The 13829-nt window shown below is 39.8% G+C and overlaps 1 protein-coding gene across 3 annotated transcripts in view; it reads right to left on the reverse strand.

The window, feature by feature from the left end:
* The window catches only part of PPM1H (protein phosphatase, Mg2+/Mn2+ dependent 1H), a 261462-nt gene that overhangs the window by 19442 nt on the left and 228191 nt on the right, over nucleotides 1-13829 (reverse strand). For 2 of the 3 annotated variants that reach the window (XM_033958800.1, XM_033958801.1), the window contains exon 7: nucleotides 12487-12550. In XM_033958800.1, coding sequence (XP_033814691.1) covers nucleotides 12487-12550 — 64 coding nt within the window. Of the gene's footprint in view, nucleotides 1-3228; nucleotides 3317-12486; nucleotides 12551-13829 lie in introns of all 3 variants that reach the window. The other variant, XM_033958802.1, reaches the window with a different exon arrangement.

Raw genomic sequence — 13829 nt, forward strand, 5'->3', positions numbered from 1 at the left:
CTGACACTAGGGGGCTGTGTTATTGCACATAAAGTGCGAGCCATGATGACTTCAGTAGACCATCTATGCTCTATTCCTATTAAGGACATCTGTAAAGCAGCTACCTGGTCCTCAGTTTATACATTCATGACCCACTACTATTTGGAAAATCTTACCACGCAGGATAATCAGTTTGGCCACAAAGTTCTCCAAAGTTTAATCTCTAATTAGAAGCCAATTTCCCTCCAACCCTATGTGTTAGCTAGGGAGTCCCCACATATGAGAATATACTACTTGCTTGTCCTGGGATAAAGCATAGGTGTCATCCAGAGACAGAAGCAGATATTCTCACAAGCCGCCCACCTCCCTCTTCTTGGCTTCTTAGCTTTATTACAGAACTGATTGTTCTGTAAGCTGACTGCAGATGAGAAGGCACCCAAGTATGCAGGGTTCGGACAGTCTTTTGATTTCTTAAAGTGACAGTTCACTTTGGACGGCCTGTACCGGGTTCTGTGGAAGGCACCATCCACAAGTGAGAATATCTGCCTGCTGTCCCTAGATCACACCTGTTTCAGGTAAGTAACTGCTATACCTGAGGCTGTCATAGGGCTTGATTTTCCTTTCACTTTCAGGGGAGAAGGAAGGAGATAGTAATCACTGAGAATTACAGAGGAGTCATGCCGTAATCCCTGCAATGGTCAGCTGCTCAAACAAAGCACCTTTTTTGTCTTGACATGACGGAAACAGGTCTAGCTTAGGACTCCTAAATCTAAGATTTGGATGTTTCTTTCTGTTTGATTATCGCTGTTGGATGTCCTGTTTTGGATCCTTCCTAGTCCTGCCAAATACATATCTCCAATACGCCCCCTTGCTATTTGGACAAATGTAGCATTGGACTTTTTTTTCTGCTTTTCCAAAATTGCTATTTGGATGTTTTGGGGAGATAGAGCTTTTGGGGGGCATTTTGAGACATTTATGTGCTCTGAAAATGAGCACTTAAGACTCTTATGCTTGGCTGAAAACAAGGGACAAATTTAGGTACCTAACTTTTACCAAGGTACACTAATGGCTTTAGCGAGCACTAAAAGCCAAGAAGACTGTTTTATTCCTACAGGCATTTTAGCATTTAGCAATATGTGCTGCCGTTAGCACATCTTTGTAAAAGGACCCCTTAGGATCTTAATTTATGAATAGAGGTTCTTCCTAATAGCAGGCCTTGCAATTCAGCTTCAATGCCAAAAAATGCAAAGTCATGCACCTGGGCAGCCAAAATCCATGCAAGACTTACACCCTTAATGGCGAGATCCTAACAAGAACTGAAGCAGAACGAGACTTAGGGGTGATCGTCAGTGAGAACATGAAGACTGCCAATCAAGTGGAGCAAGCTTCATCCAAGGCAAGGCAAATCATAGGTTGCATACGCAGGAGTTTCGTCAGCCGTAAGCCTGAAGTCATTATGCCATTGTATAGATCCATGGTGAGGCCCCACCTGGAATACTGTGTGCAATTCTGGAGGCCGCATTACCGTAAGGATGTGCTGAGACTGGAGTCGGTCCAGAGAATGGCCACCCGGATGGTCTCGGGACTCAAGGATCTCCCGTACGAGGAACGACTGGATAAGTTGCAGCTGTACTCACTCGAGGAATGCAGAGACAGGGGTGACATAATCGAGACATTCAAGTATCTCACGGGCCGCATCGAGGTGGAAGAAGATATCTTCTTTTTCAAGGGTCCCGCGGCCACAAGGGGGCATCCGTGGAAAATCAGGGGCGGGAAACTGCATGGGGACACCAGGAAATTCTTTTTCACTGAAAGGGTGGTTGATCGCTGGAATAGTATTCCACTTCAGGTTATTGAGGCCAGCAGCGTGCCTGATTTTAAGGCCAAATGGGATAGACACGTGGGACCTATTCACAGAGAAAGGTAAGGGAGGGTCATTGGGGTGGGCAGACCAGATGGGCCGTGGCCCTTATCAGCCGTCTATTTCTATGTTTCTATGTTTACTATAATATGTAAGAAGGGAAATGATTATCCCTCTATTCCAGGAATAAAATGAAAAGAATATCTCATTATTGTACTTTGAAAATAAACAGGACCATGGAGTCTTTTCCTATGCCACCAGTAGACAGATTTATATTGCTACTTTGGGCTCCTTTTACTAAGCTGCGTTATGGCATTAACGCGCGGAATAGCGCGCGTTAGACGCTAATGGCAGCATTGAGCTGGCATTAGTTCTAGCCACATAGTGTGGGGTTAGTGCGCGCTAATCTGTTGCGTGCGCTAAAAACGCTAGCGCATCTTAGTAAAAGGAGCCCTTTGTGTTTTATGTGACTATATTATTCACAAAAGTGAGATACCAATTCAGAAATGAGTATTTGCTTACATAGAAATATTAGGAGGTCAATATTTGACCATAGTAGCCAATGTTTTTGGGGTTTTTTTTTTTTTTTTTTTTACTAATCACCCTTTTTTTAAACAATGGCCACAGCATTTAAATAAACATACCGGTATATTCGGCACCACTATGAGTTAAATCAGTGGTGCTAAATAATTGTAGAGACTGCTATTGGTAGTGGTTATACTTTTAATGTTGATATTTAGCTTTTTCTCTGTTCTAAATTAAATTCCTTAGCTGTATGGATACAGGCTAAATATTGCTTATACATAAAGCTAGGCTAAACGCCTTCAGTCAAACCTGGCACACTCCCCTAGATTTTATATAGTGTTCTGAGATGCACACTCAAATTTGGACATGCACCCAATTTGCATGTGAAACTTAATTGAATAACAAGCCAATCAGTGCTGATAATTGGGCAATAACAATTATTGGCGCTAATAAGCAATAAAGAAAAATTAGGTTCTTATCTCGATAATCTTCTTTCTTGTCCTGAACCATAGGGTTTTACATCTGAAACTGCAAATTGCATGCAGAAAACTGTCAATCATCTTTTCAACTCCACCTCCTTCCCAGGGTGCTGCTCCTGTCCCCTCAGTTCATACAAAAGCAATCAAGTAGCACTGAAATGAGGCTTAACCAAAAGGAGGGAAATGGGGGAAGAATCCCCAACAGTACAATTCTGTTCTGCTCTGTAACAAACATTACCAATAAACATTGTAACATTCAAACAGCGGCTATAAAACAGATAGAAAAACTTGTGCTCATAGCTACTCGCATACCCTGCTTTCAAGCAAAGACTTGAAGCAGGCTATAAATTCTCAAAGGTGTTCCTCTTTTTTTTTCCAGCTCACCTGAAGACAGAGATCTGTTCAGCTCCAAACTGATTCCAAGGCAGAAGGCAAGTGAAGCCCTCGTACAGAGCAGGGCTTCAGGACCCATCTACAAGAAACAAGATTATCGAGATAAGAACCTAATATTTCTTTCTAATGCAATGTGTCTAGTGGTCCTGAACTGTAGTGATGTACCAAAGCAGTCCTTAGAGTCTAGGGTGGGCCTGCTGAACTTGCCTTCAGAATGGAAGATCCAAAATCTGTGTCTTTCCTGTCTGCCACATCCACTCTATAGAACCTGGTAAAGTTATGGACCACGTAACCATGCTACAGATCTTCTCGGGCGAGACAGCTCTAGTCTCTGCCCTTGAGGTAGCAACTCCTCTGGTGGAGTGAGCTTTCATTGCAATTGACAGCTGCTTACCACAGCCCACATATACAAAGGAAATGACCATCTTAATCCATCTGGAAATCAAGGCTGTAGGCGCTGACATCACTTTCTTGGTATGACTGGTCAGAACAAACAAGGTTATCTGATACATGAAACTCATTGGTAACTTCAAAGTACTGGAGGAGAGTCCGTTTGACATCTAGCATATACAACACCCTGTATTTTTTCTTAGACCCTATAGGATGGAAGCAGGCAAGAGAATTTCCTGATTAACGTGGAAGTCTGAGGCAATTTTCAGTAAGAAGGATGGAACCATGCGTGAGGACAGCCCTGCTTCTGTAATTTTAAGGAATGGCTCCCTGTAGGAAAGAGCTTGCAACTTGGAGACTCATCTTGCTGACGTAATCACCACCAGGACCACCGTCTTGACCATAAGATCCAGATGGGAAGTCTCCCTTAAGGGCTCATAAGGAGGTCCACTGACAACTTGCAATAAGATATTAAGATTCCCTATAGGCTATAATGGCCTTACTCACTGGGCCAAGTGGTACCTGCCTGCTTCAGCACAGGAATTCAGCTGGAATAAATGGAGAAGAACACTGCCTCACAGATTTGCTGGATGAAATTAGTCTTCAGGCTGCCAGTCAGACTGAACCTCAACCCCCAGAAAACCTCATCATGAAGGGGGGTGGGGGGACCACGCAGCTGGCCCACTATTAATCCCGGCTGAGCCGAGAAGAAGCCAAACAGCTTGCACTCAATCTCCTATATAAATCAAGGATGTGAGCAGTTACACAGGAGATGGACCCAGAGCTTCAAAAATGCAACAGCAGGCTAGCTAACTACAGAATAGGTGTCCTCGAGGATTGATCCTGCTAGCAGTAGACTTCTACAACGCAAGTCTTCTCCCAGGCAGAGGTCCCAAGTAGGAATCTCTGGGCACTGAGCCTCTAATTGAACACTTAGAAATATACACCAAAATAATAAAAATGCAGAACAGAGCAGAAACACTTCTGAGCAACTTGCTTGAAGAAAACAAACTGAAGGGGCAGGAGCAGCTCCGTGGGAAGGAGGTGGAGTTGAAAAGATGATTGATGAGATTTCTGTAAGCAATTTGTGGGTTCATATGCAAAACCCTATGGTTCAGGACCACTAGACACATTGCACTAGAATTAGAATTTATGCACCCATCTTTTTAAGTGTATTCTAAAAAGAGGTACATGTAAATTCTAGTGTGTGGATCTGAAGTGGCATGGCCATGGGAAGGGCATGGACAGGTCGTGGGTGTTCCAATGATTTGTGTGCATTGTTTCAGAATACACCTGATCTGTGCCAAATTTAGGCATGGGGAATTACACTAGGTTTCAGTTGGTGTAAATCCCCATACCTAAAATTTTGCCGTAGTTTCCATTATTAAGCGTATTCTATAAACAGCAGTCAACTTGGAATCCTGTTTATAGAATAGCACTTAGCACACATTTTTTAGGCCAATTTTTCAGCTCCATATATAGAATTTACCCCTATCTGGATAGTGCTGGAGTGTACAGAGGCAATTTATGGAAGTACTATCTATATAGGGCCAGTGAAAATTCACAGATAATGCATTTGTATGTAACATAGTAGATAACGGCAGATAAAAACCCGAATGATCCATCCAGTCTGCCCAACCTGATTCAATTTAAATTTTTTCTTCTTAGCTATTTCTGGGCAAAAATCCAAAGCTCTACCCTGTACTGTGCTTGGGTTCCAACAGCCAAAATCTCCGTCAAAACCTACTCCATAATTCTATAAACTTGCGTGTCCAAATTTATCCTTAGCACACAAATTTGTGCACACAATTTTTAAACAAAAGGTCAGTTGCACATGTACCTTAACTCCAATTAACAGCCGGTTATTAATGGTCTTAACAGGAGCTAATTGATACCAACTCGCAACTGTATGCCCAACTGTCCTTAGTTGCTATTCTAAAAACTGTGCATAAACTTCTATCATATGCAACTTCTCAGGGGCGTGGGAAGATCAGGGACATGCGTAGGAGTTAAGTGCACATGTTATAGAATACTAGCTGCTACATGCCTAACTACTAACAGATACAGAGCACTTATACCATCCTTTGACATAGCATAAGTACTTACCCTTAAAGTTAGAAGCAAAACTGCAGCAAATGACCAATTCCATGGTGTTGCTATGACTGCAGAATTGTGGAAAATAATGAACTTTATATAGAGTATTGAAGAATATCTAAAAACAGTACAACAGCACTTGAACTTTACAAGGATGATTTTCCAAGCAATTGAACTTGGTAAGCTAGCTCGGCTAAAAACTGCCCTTTTCTACCTGACTAAATCTAAGTGCTAGCTTCCACAGCACACATGCTCATCAAGGGAAATATTTCTGGGGGCCAGCGAGAAGGTAGAGTGAGGAAAGCAGCATGCATAGATTTGATATTAAATTTACCCTGTGGTGTTAAAGTTATAAATTTTCCTGCCTGCAGACTCAGTTTTATGTGCTTATAAAAGCTTTCAGTAAATTATCCCATGACAAGACTGCACATATTTATACATTATCCATGTGGATTCATGTTCTGTGGCAGTTTGGGTGGCATCCAGGCAGATTTGCAAAGTATGTATGTACTTTATAAAAAAAACAATACACTGTAGGTAATGTAGATTCACTCAATGAAAATATTTCTCTGTATCACAAAAGTGGAGGAAAAGACTGCATTCTGCGATGACCCCCTCTCTCCCCAATTCTGTACAACCTATTCATGAGTTCCCTGGGCCATATTGGCTTCAACAACAATGAATGTCTACTATCTTATGCAGATGACATACTTCTCATCCTTATCAAATGCTGCTCCAGTGATACTCCCAGAGAATATCCAATGGTATTGACAAGATACACACGTGGGACACACTCAATAAACTCAACACAGCAAAACCCAAAATATTATGGTTTCATAACTCCTTGCAAACAGTCCCCTACTACCATCACCTTGCCCTCAGGAGCAATGCTGGATATTAATAAAACCTCCAAAATTCTGGGAGTCATACTGGACTCCACCCTCTCCTAGGAACCCCAAGTCTCCAACTAATGAAAAAAAACAACAACCTACCAGAACATGAGACTACTAAGACTAATCATGACTTTCTTCCATGACTGGCACTTCGCCGTTCTGGTACTAATACTTTCTCAATTACATTATTGCAACTCTCTCTATGCAGGCTTAAATGCTATACTCATCTGGAAACTGTAGATAATACAAAATATGACGAAAAGACTAATTTTCAAACTAAATAAATTTGAGCCCATCTCTCCTACATTGGCTACCCATCAATGCACATGTCACCTTTAAACAATCATGCATAATGTTTCATATCTTATATGCTAATTTTGCTGAGCCCCCCATAAATCTTTTCTCCAACTTCTGGTCAATCTCAATTAGAAATCTCAAGAAACTTTTACTGATCCTTCTTTCACCCAATGAAGTTAAATATAAGCACATATTTAACATGCTACTTACTTATCTTAAACTAAACCTTAAGCTTATATACCACATCCTTTCTATAGAGATAGAGTTCAGCACGGTTTACAAGAGTTTTAGAGAAAGGAAAATATAATAAGAATTAGTGATTATATAGAGAGCAGCGGAATTAATTTTTGAGAATAGCCATGTTTTCAGATGTTTTCGAAATAATTGGAAGGAGCCCAGGTTACGCAGCTGGACAGGAAAATTATTCCAAAGCTCAGTGATTTTAAAGAAAAGAGATTTCCCTAATTTTCCAGTATAGATAACGCCTTTTAATGAGGGGAGAGATAATTTAAGCTTTTGGATAGATCTGGTAATAGGTCTCGCAGAATTCCAAGATAGAGGAATTAAAGGAGGAAGAGTGCCATGCAAGATCTTAAAGTAAACCCTAGAGATTACTGGTAGCCAGTGAAGTTTTAACAAAAGCGGGGAAACATGATTAAATTTGCTTTTTGCAAAGATCAACCTAGCCGCAGTATTCTGGATTTGTTGAAGTCTTTGAAGACTTTTCTTGGTTAGACTTAAATAGACCGAATTACAATAATCCAACCTCAAAAGAATGATAGATTGTACCAGGACAGCAAAATGTTGTTGGTGGAAACAGGATCTCACTTTCCTCAGCATATGGAGACTAAAGAAACTTTTTTTTTTTTAACCAGAGAATTAAGATGGCCATTAAATGAAAGTGTTAAGTCTATAATGACACCCTGAAAAAAGCTTAATACCACGAGTACCTTTTCTTCTTCCCATCTTCTCCCTAACTCACCAATACTACCTGATCTACTCTTTACCTTCACAAGAAATGACCTGTGATCTTACTTTGTAACCCTCCTATATAACTCTTTTGCAATCCGCCTTGAACTGCAAGGTAATGGCGGAATAGAAATCTCTAATGTAATGTAATTCAATCTGCAGTGAAGATCCAGAAGGCAATGAAATGGATGAAGGTAGTTGATCTAGTTTTGGGGCAAGCCAAAGTAGTTTTGTTTTGGACTCATTTAGCTTCATTTGCACAGTAAGGGCCCAAGATTGAAGTTTCATTATACATGCTATTATATTCTCAGCAAGGTTTGTGAGATTCGAATCTATCTCAAGAAGGACATCTGCATATGTATATAATGTTTCAAAGGGAGATAGGTGGAAAAGTTTTAAAGTAAACATATAGATGTTGAAAAGAATAGGGGACAGAGATGATCCCTGCGGGACTCTGCATAACAGCTTCCAAGAAGATGACATGGTGCCATTCATATTAACAGTATATGAGCGAGATCGTAAGAATTTTGAGAACTAGTCTAAGACTGTAGAATCAATGCCTATTTCAGAAAGTTGGTAGATCAAGATATATTGGTGAACGGTGTCAAAAGCCACAGATAGATTGAATTGTAATAGGATTGCAAACTATGAAGATTCGGTACTGAAGTTGGGTCTGAAACCATATTAGCAATGTAGAAGAATGGAAAATCTCTCTAAGTATGATGAAAGCTGAGCAGATATGATAGACTCTAACATTTTGGTCAGGAGAGGAATATTCGCTATAGGTCGATAATTGGATGGTGAAAATTGGTCTAGATCAGCTTTTTTCAATAGTGGGGTCAGAGCAATGTGACCCATCTCTGCAGAAAATAGACCTGATAGTAAGCCATAATTTATAAGTCTGATAAAAGATTAGATAGCCTGGATGGGAATTTTCTCATATAGGTATGAAGGAAACGGATCCAAGGCACATTTACAGGATCTGAGTTTGTGACACAATTTTGAAACCTGAGCCTCAGATACATACTCAAAGACTGTCCAGGTTCTGTCTCCTGGGATAAGATTAGTGTCGCTGGTCACCAGAGAATTGTAAGAGTTTCTTATAACAGCAACCTTTTCATTAAAATATTTTGCTAGATCATCCACTGCTGGAGAGGAAGGATGTATATAGTTTCATAGTTTATTTAAAATTTGATTACACGCCTATCAAAATTCTAGGCGAAAGTACAATATTAATTAAAAAAAAAAAAAAAAGGGGGTACAACTGTTTAAAACACAAATATCTTCAAACTAAGGACAAACCATACAGATTATACATGGAAAGAGGGGAGGAACTACAATAGAGTTATGAAAGGAAACATATAAGGAACAAACACAAGGAATGGGAAAACACGTGTAATGCTGCTGAATTTCTGTTAAAAGAAAGAAAAGAGACAGGACGAGATGAGTAGCTAATACGTCAAGAGTACCTGGCGTCCCTAGATATCTTTAGACAGAAAGACGTATCTAGAGTTCAAAGGCATCTTTGAATAAATAACATTTTAAGGCGCCTTTGAATTTTTCTAAATTGGTTTCGGATCTAATGTGTAAAGGTAAAGAATTCTAGATTGTGGGAGCTGTTACAGAAAATATTGTTGTACGGCAAGTGCTGATTATTTTTAACGAGGGTACAAAAAGATGTTGGTTTGAGGATCTAAGTGTCCTAGATAGTTCAAGAGGGATAATCAATTTATCTATAAATGCTGGTTCGTTCGTTTTATGTGTTTTAAATATTATCAGGATGAGTTTATATGTGATTCTATGGGGGATGGGGAGCCAGTGTGCCTTTATCAACAATGGAGTAATGTGGTCATATTTTTTAGATCCTGTAATAACCTTAATAGCGACATTTTGAATAAGTTGAAGACGTCAAATCTCTTTCTGTAATATACCCTTATATGATGACTCATTAGAAATTAAAGTGCGCCAGAGGTTAAACAGAGTACTGCTTTGATTATTGGATCTGATGATTATATCACCGTAAAAATTTTTTCTAGCTTTTTTTAATGTTGTATTATAGAACCTAATACTGTCCATCCAAAGGAGATTTAGATTTTTTCCATTTACACTCCAAAACTCGGCATTTCTGCTTCAGTTCTCTATGATAAGGAAGATACCAGGGGTTCTTACGGGAGTAGGAAACAGTCTTAGTAGATAGAGGAGCAATATTTAGTCTCTGAAAAGTTTACCCAATTATGCTAGTTGACTTCTGAGGCATCAGGCTTAGGACAGAAAGTGAGCTGATTAAGAAATTGGGTCCAGAACTGTTCACTCACAATTTTCTTGCGGAAGGTAATAGATTTTGAGGCACGGGATTGAACCCCAAGGTGAGACATGAAGACAGGAAGACAGAAGGCACCTAAAAAGTAATCGGACCAAGGGACTTGTTCCCAGCGAACATCTTCGACTAGAGTATTATAATCGGAAAGGTCAAGAAAACTAATGATATCGAGAGAGTGCCCCTTTTCATGGGTTGGAGAGGTCTTAAGAGAGGGAAAACCCAGAGAGGTGAAAGAACTGCTGAATTCAGTCATGTCCTTGCTAGTGTTATCATCTAGATGGAGATTGATATCACCAATAATCAGTAATCATTGAAATTTTAGGAATGTACTTGTTATGATCTCAAAAACAAGTTCAGAGGATTTGTTCGAGGGAATTGGCACATCAAGACTGAACCCAACCAGCTCACATTTCGGAAAAAGCTAAAAACTCTACTCTGAGACAACAAACACCATCGACACATAAGAATGATGCTTGAAAACAAAGAACTTCATACCATCTCATAGCAAAATACAGTATGACTCAATCATTAGACAAACATTTTTCTCAATTCTCCATTTTCTTATTGAATATTCTGAAAACAAACCAATTATTATAAAGTGTGCCAATTGTTTCTGTTATAATCCCCTCTATAGCAGTCTTAATTCCACCTTTGTCTGTAAACCATGTTGACTTTTGCCTCACGATCTTGTATATCTCCTAAACACTTTGTGACCCTCCTGAATTGTAAGTCGCCTTGAACCTTGTTAGACATAGTGCGAACCAGAAATACCAGATTAGATAAAATATCATGAGTGACCCCCATGCTTTATTAAGATTAAAACACAATTGTAAGCACATTAAAGATTTTCTCTCCCCAACCACTTGATCTTCGCCTCCCATGGCTCCTAAAGTAACGAAAACCTTCTCTCAACCAACCTTCCCAATCCCCTGAGAAGCCTAGGACTTACCAGAGGCCATCCCTAGTGGTATAGTTGGATAGAGCTGTCTGGCTTTGAGCACAAAATGTCACCCCCTGACCTCTGGTGGTAATCTTGTTGTACTATCACTAGGGGTCAGTCTCGAATATAAGAGAACATAAATAGAGATTGATATTCAGAGCGATTTAACCAGGAAGGAGATACTCCTGCCTTGTTAAATTGCTCTGCCCTGTCCAAATGCTAAAATTCAGCAACCAAAAAGTTGCATTTGAATTTTTTTTTTAGTTTAAGCCTAGTTTGTTTTGCTTTCAGCCTGTTTTATTATTCCATCCTATCAGAATGCTGGCAATCTTTTCCATTATTTTAATTTCGTATGTGGACTGCCTTGTGCATTTATACTTTTAGACCATATATTTACCAAAATTTAAACAAAAAACAGACAATATTTAGCTCTCAATGCTGTGGCTCTGCGCAATAAATGATGGGTTGGTCCATAAAAACTTGAATATTTAGTGCCAGTAGCTGACCGCCTTAGGCTGATTATTGCCCCCCCCAAATTCAAATAAGGCCGTGAATTTTAAAATGTGATCAGGTAGTGACCAGAGGCATAGCTAGAAGTCCATTTTGGGGGATTCCTAAAGGTGGACTGAGGGGGATACGTTTCCTCTCCTCCCTCCACTGCTGTCATTGCCATATTACAATATACCTATGCTACTGGGGTTGCCACATCCTACCAACCAAAGACATCTCCTGCAGAAGTCTTGCTTGTGCTGCCAGAACAGTGCTCAAGTTGGTGACTCACTACAGCCATCGGTATTGGCACTCCCATGTATGCTCAGTTACAAAACTGAGCATGTGTGATAGAGCCAGCACAGGCAGCATACATCTTTGGCCGGTGGAGCTTGGAATCCCTGCCGGTCATTAAAGGAGAGGGAGCTCAAGCCAAAGGTGAGGAGGTCCAGGCCCCAAGCCCCCCCAAGCCAAAGGCGAGGAGGTCCAGGCCCCAAGCCCCCCCTACCCTGTGACTATGCAACTGGCAGTGACAAAACTGATTTATTTCCAATTTGATCTTCATGAAGGTGTTAAAATAAGCAATATAAGTAAATATTCTATGGAAAATATTTTGCTTTTCACAATGTAACACAAATTGTAATTAATTGTAGCACCAAATCCCATCCCTGGTTCCGACCGAGTTGGAACACAGAAGGGCAAGAGACTATTGCTAGGTGAAAAAGAACACAAATCAAACCAAAAATTTTTTAAATTAGATTTAGATCATACTTTTTCAGATGGGCTTGGTATTGCTTTCTTTGTGTTGCTTAGACACTTGCTTCAACATTTCATTTCTGGACAGCACAAATACCCACCTTTTTACCTTCTCCATATATTAGGGGAAACTTCAAGTCATCATCCTCGATGGTCTTGTATGCCCTGAGAGGCAGAAACAACATTATTAAAGCTTGCACCTAATCATTAATCCCTGAAGGTCTAATTTTTTATTTTATTTTATTGAAGACTTCACTAAAGGTTAGAAAAATGTATTCGTTCATTCAGTTGTAATGATTTTTCGTCTGACAGGCTCTGTTTGTACAGATGTACAAATGCAAGAAAATAAACAACACAGATAAACAAAATATATTATGCATCTAAAGATGAGCCTGTCTCTGCTCCCAAGATGCAGCAACTGACTAGTTATCAACAACACTGGTGATATATTACCATCTAAGATAACGTGAGCTCTATATTACAGTAGTATTATTGCATCATAGGTAGCGAGTGAATTTGTGTAACTGCTAGAACTTCAAATGAATACTGCAATGCTCATGAAGACAGATTCAGAATCTCTCTGTTATATATATATATATATATATATATATATATATATATATATATTTAATTTAATTCTTATATACCGCTAATAACCGTGAGGTTTCTAAGCGGTTTACAAAAATGATGCATTAAAAGATACAATAAATAAGATAGGTACTTGGAAATTCCCTAACTGTCCCAAAGGCTCACAATCTAACTAAAGTACCTGAAGAAACAATTTATGAAAAGTAAAGATAAAAATATAAAGACAGAGGTAGAGATAGAGATAAAAATGAATATTCCAACAAGATGGCGGCCAGTTAGGTCATCTTCTGTGCTGTCTCCCTTGTCCTGCTTTTATTTTTGTTTTATTTTGCCTTTGATTTTTCTTTTAAATTTCTTTTTTGTTGGTTTTTTGTTCTGTCTCTGCTGTTTTCATTTGGGACTTCCAGTCTCGTTGGTGTTTGCTTATTTTGAGCTCACCTACCTATATAAACTGAATAAGGTATATACACGCAAACACACATATACAAATATCTCTTCAACACATATTTATTACCATAGCATATTGTTTTTATGCTTGATCTCTGTTAGAGAATGACACGGGGAGCGATCCCCGCAGGGAGCTGCGGCGTGGCTGCGGTTTGGCTGCGGGTTATGGAGACTCCAAAGCCAAATCGCCGCAGACACGGGGACAAAAGTTTTCACCGCCCGCAAAAACGGTGAAAAGATTTGTCCCCGCAGGCCAATGTACCCCCTTCTAGGAACCGCTATTTACCTGTGTTTCACCGTGTTCGTGACCGGGTGTTTGATGTCTCCGCCATGTTGTCTGTCTCCTCCAACTCTCGATCCAACTTGCACGTTGCCGCATTGACTCCGCCCCCCAATATACTGGCTCCTC

The sequence above is a fragment of the Geotrypetes seraphini genome, chromosome 9 (genome assembly GCF_902459505.1).
Source record: "Geotrypetes seraphini chromosome 9, aGeoSer1.1, whole genome shotgun sequence".
Lineage (NCBI taxonomy): Eukaryota > Metazoa > Chordata > Amphibia > Gymnophiona > Dermophiidae > Geotrypetes > Geotrypetes seraphini.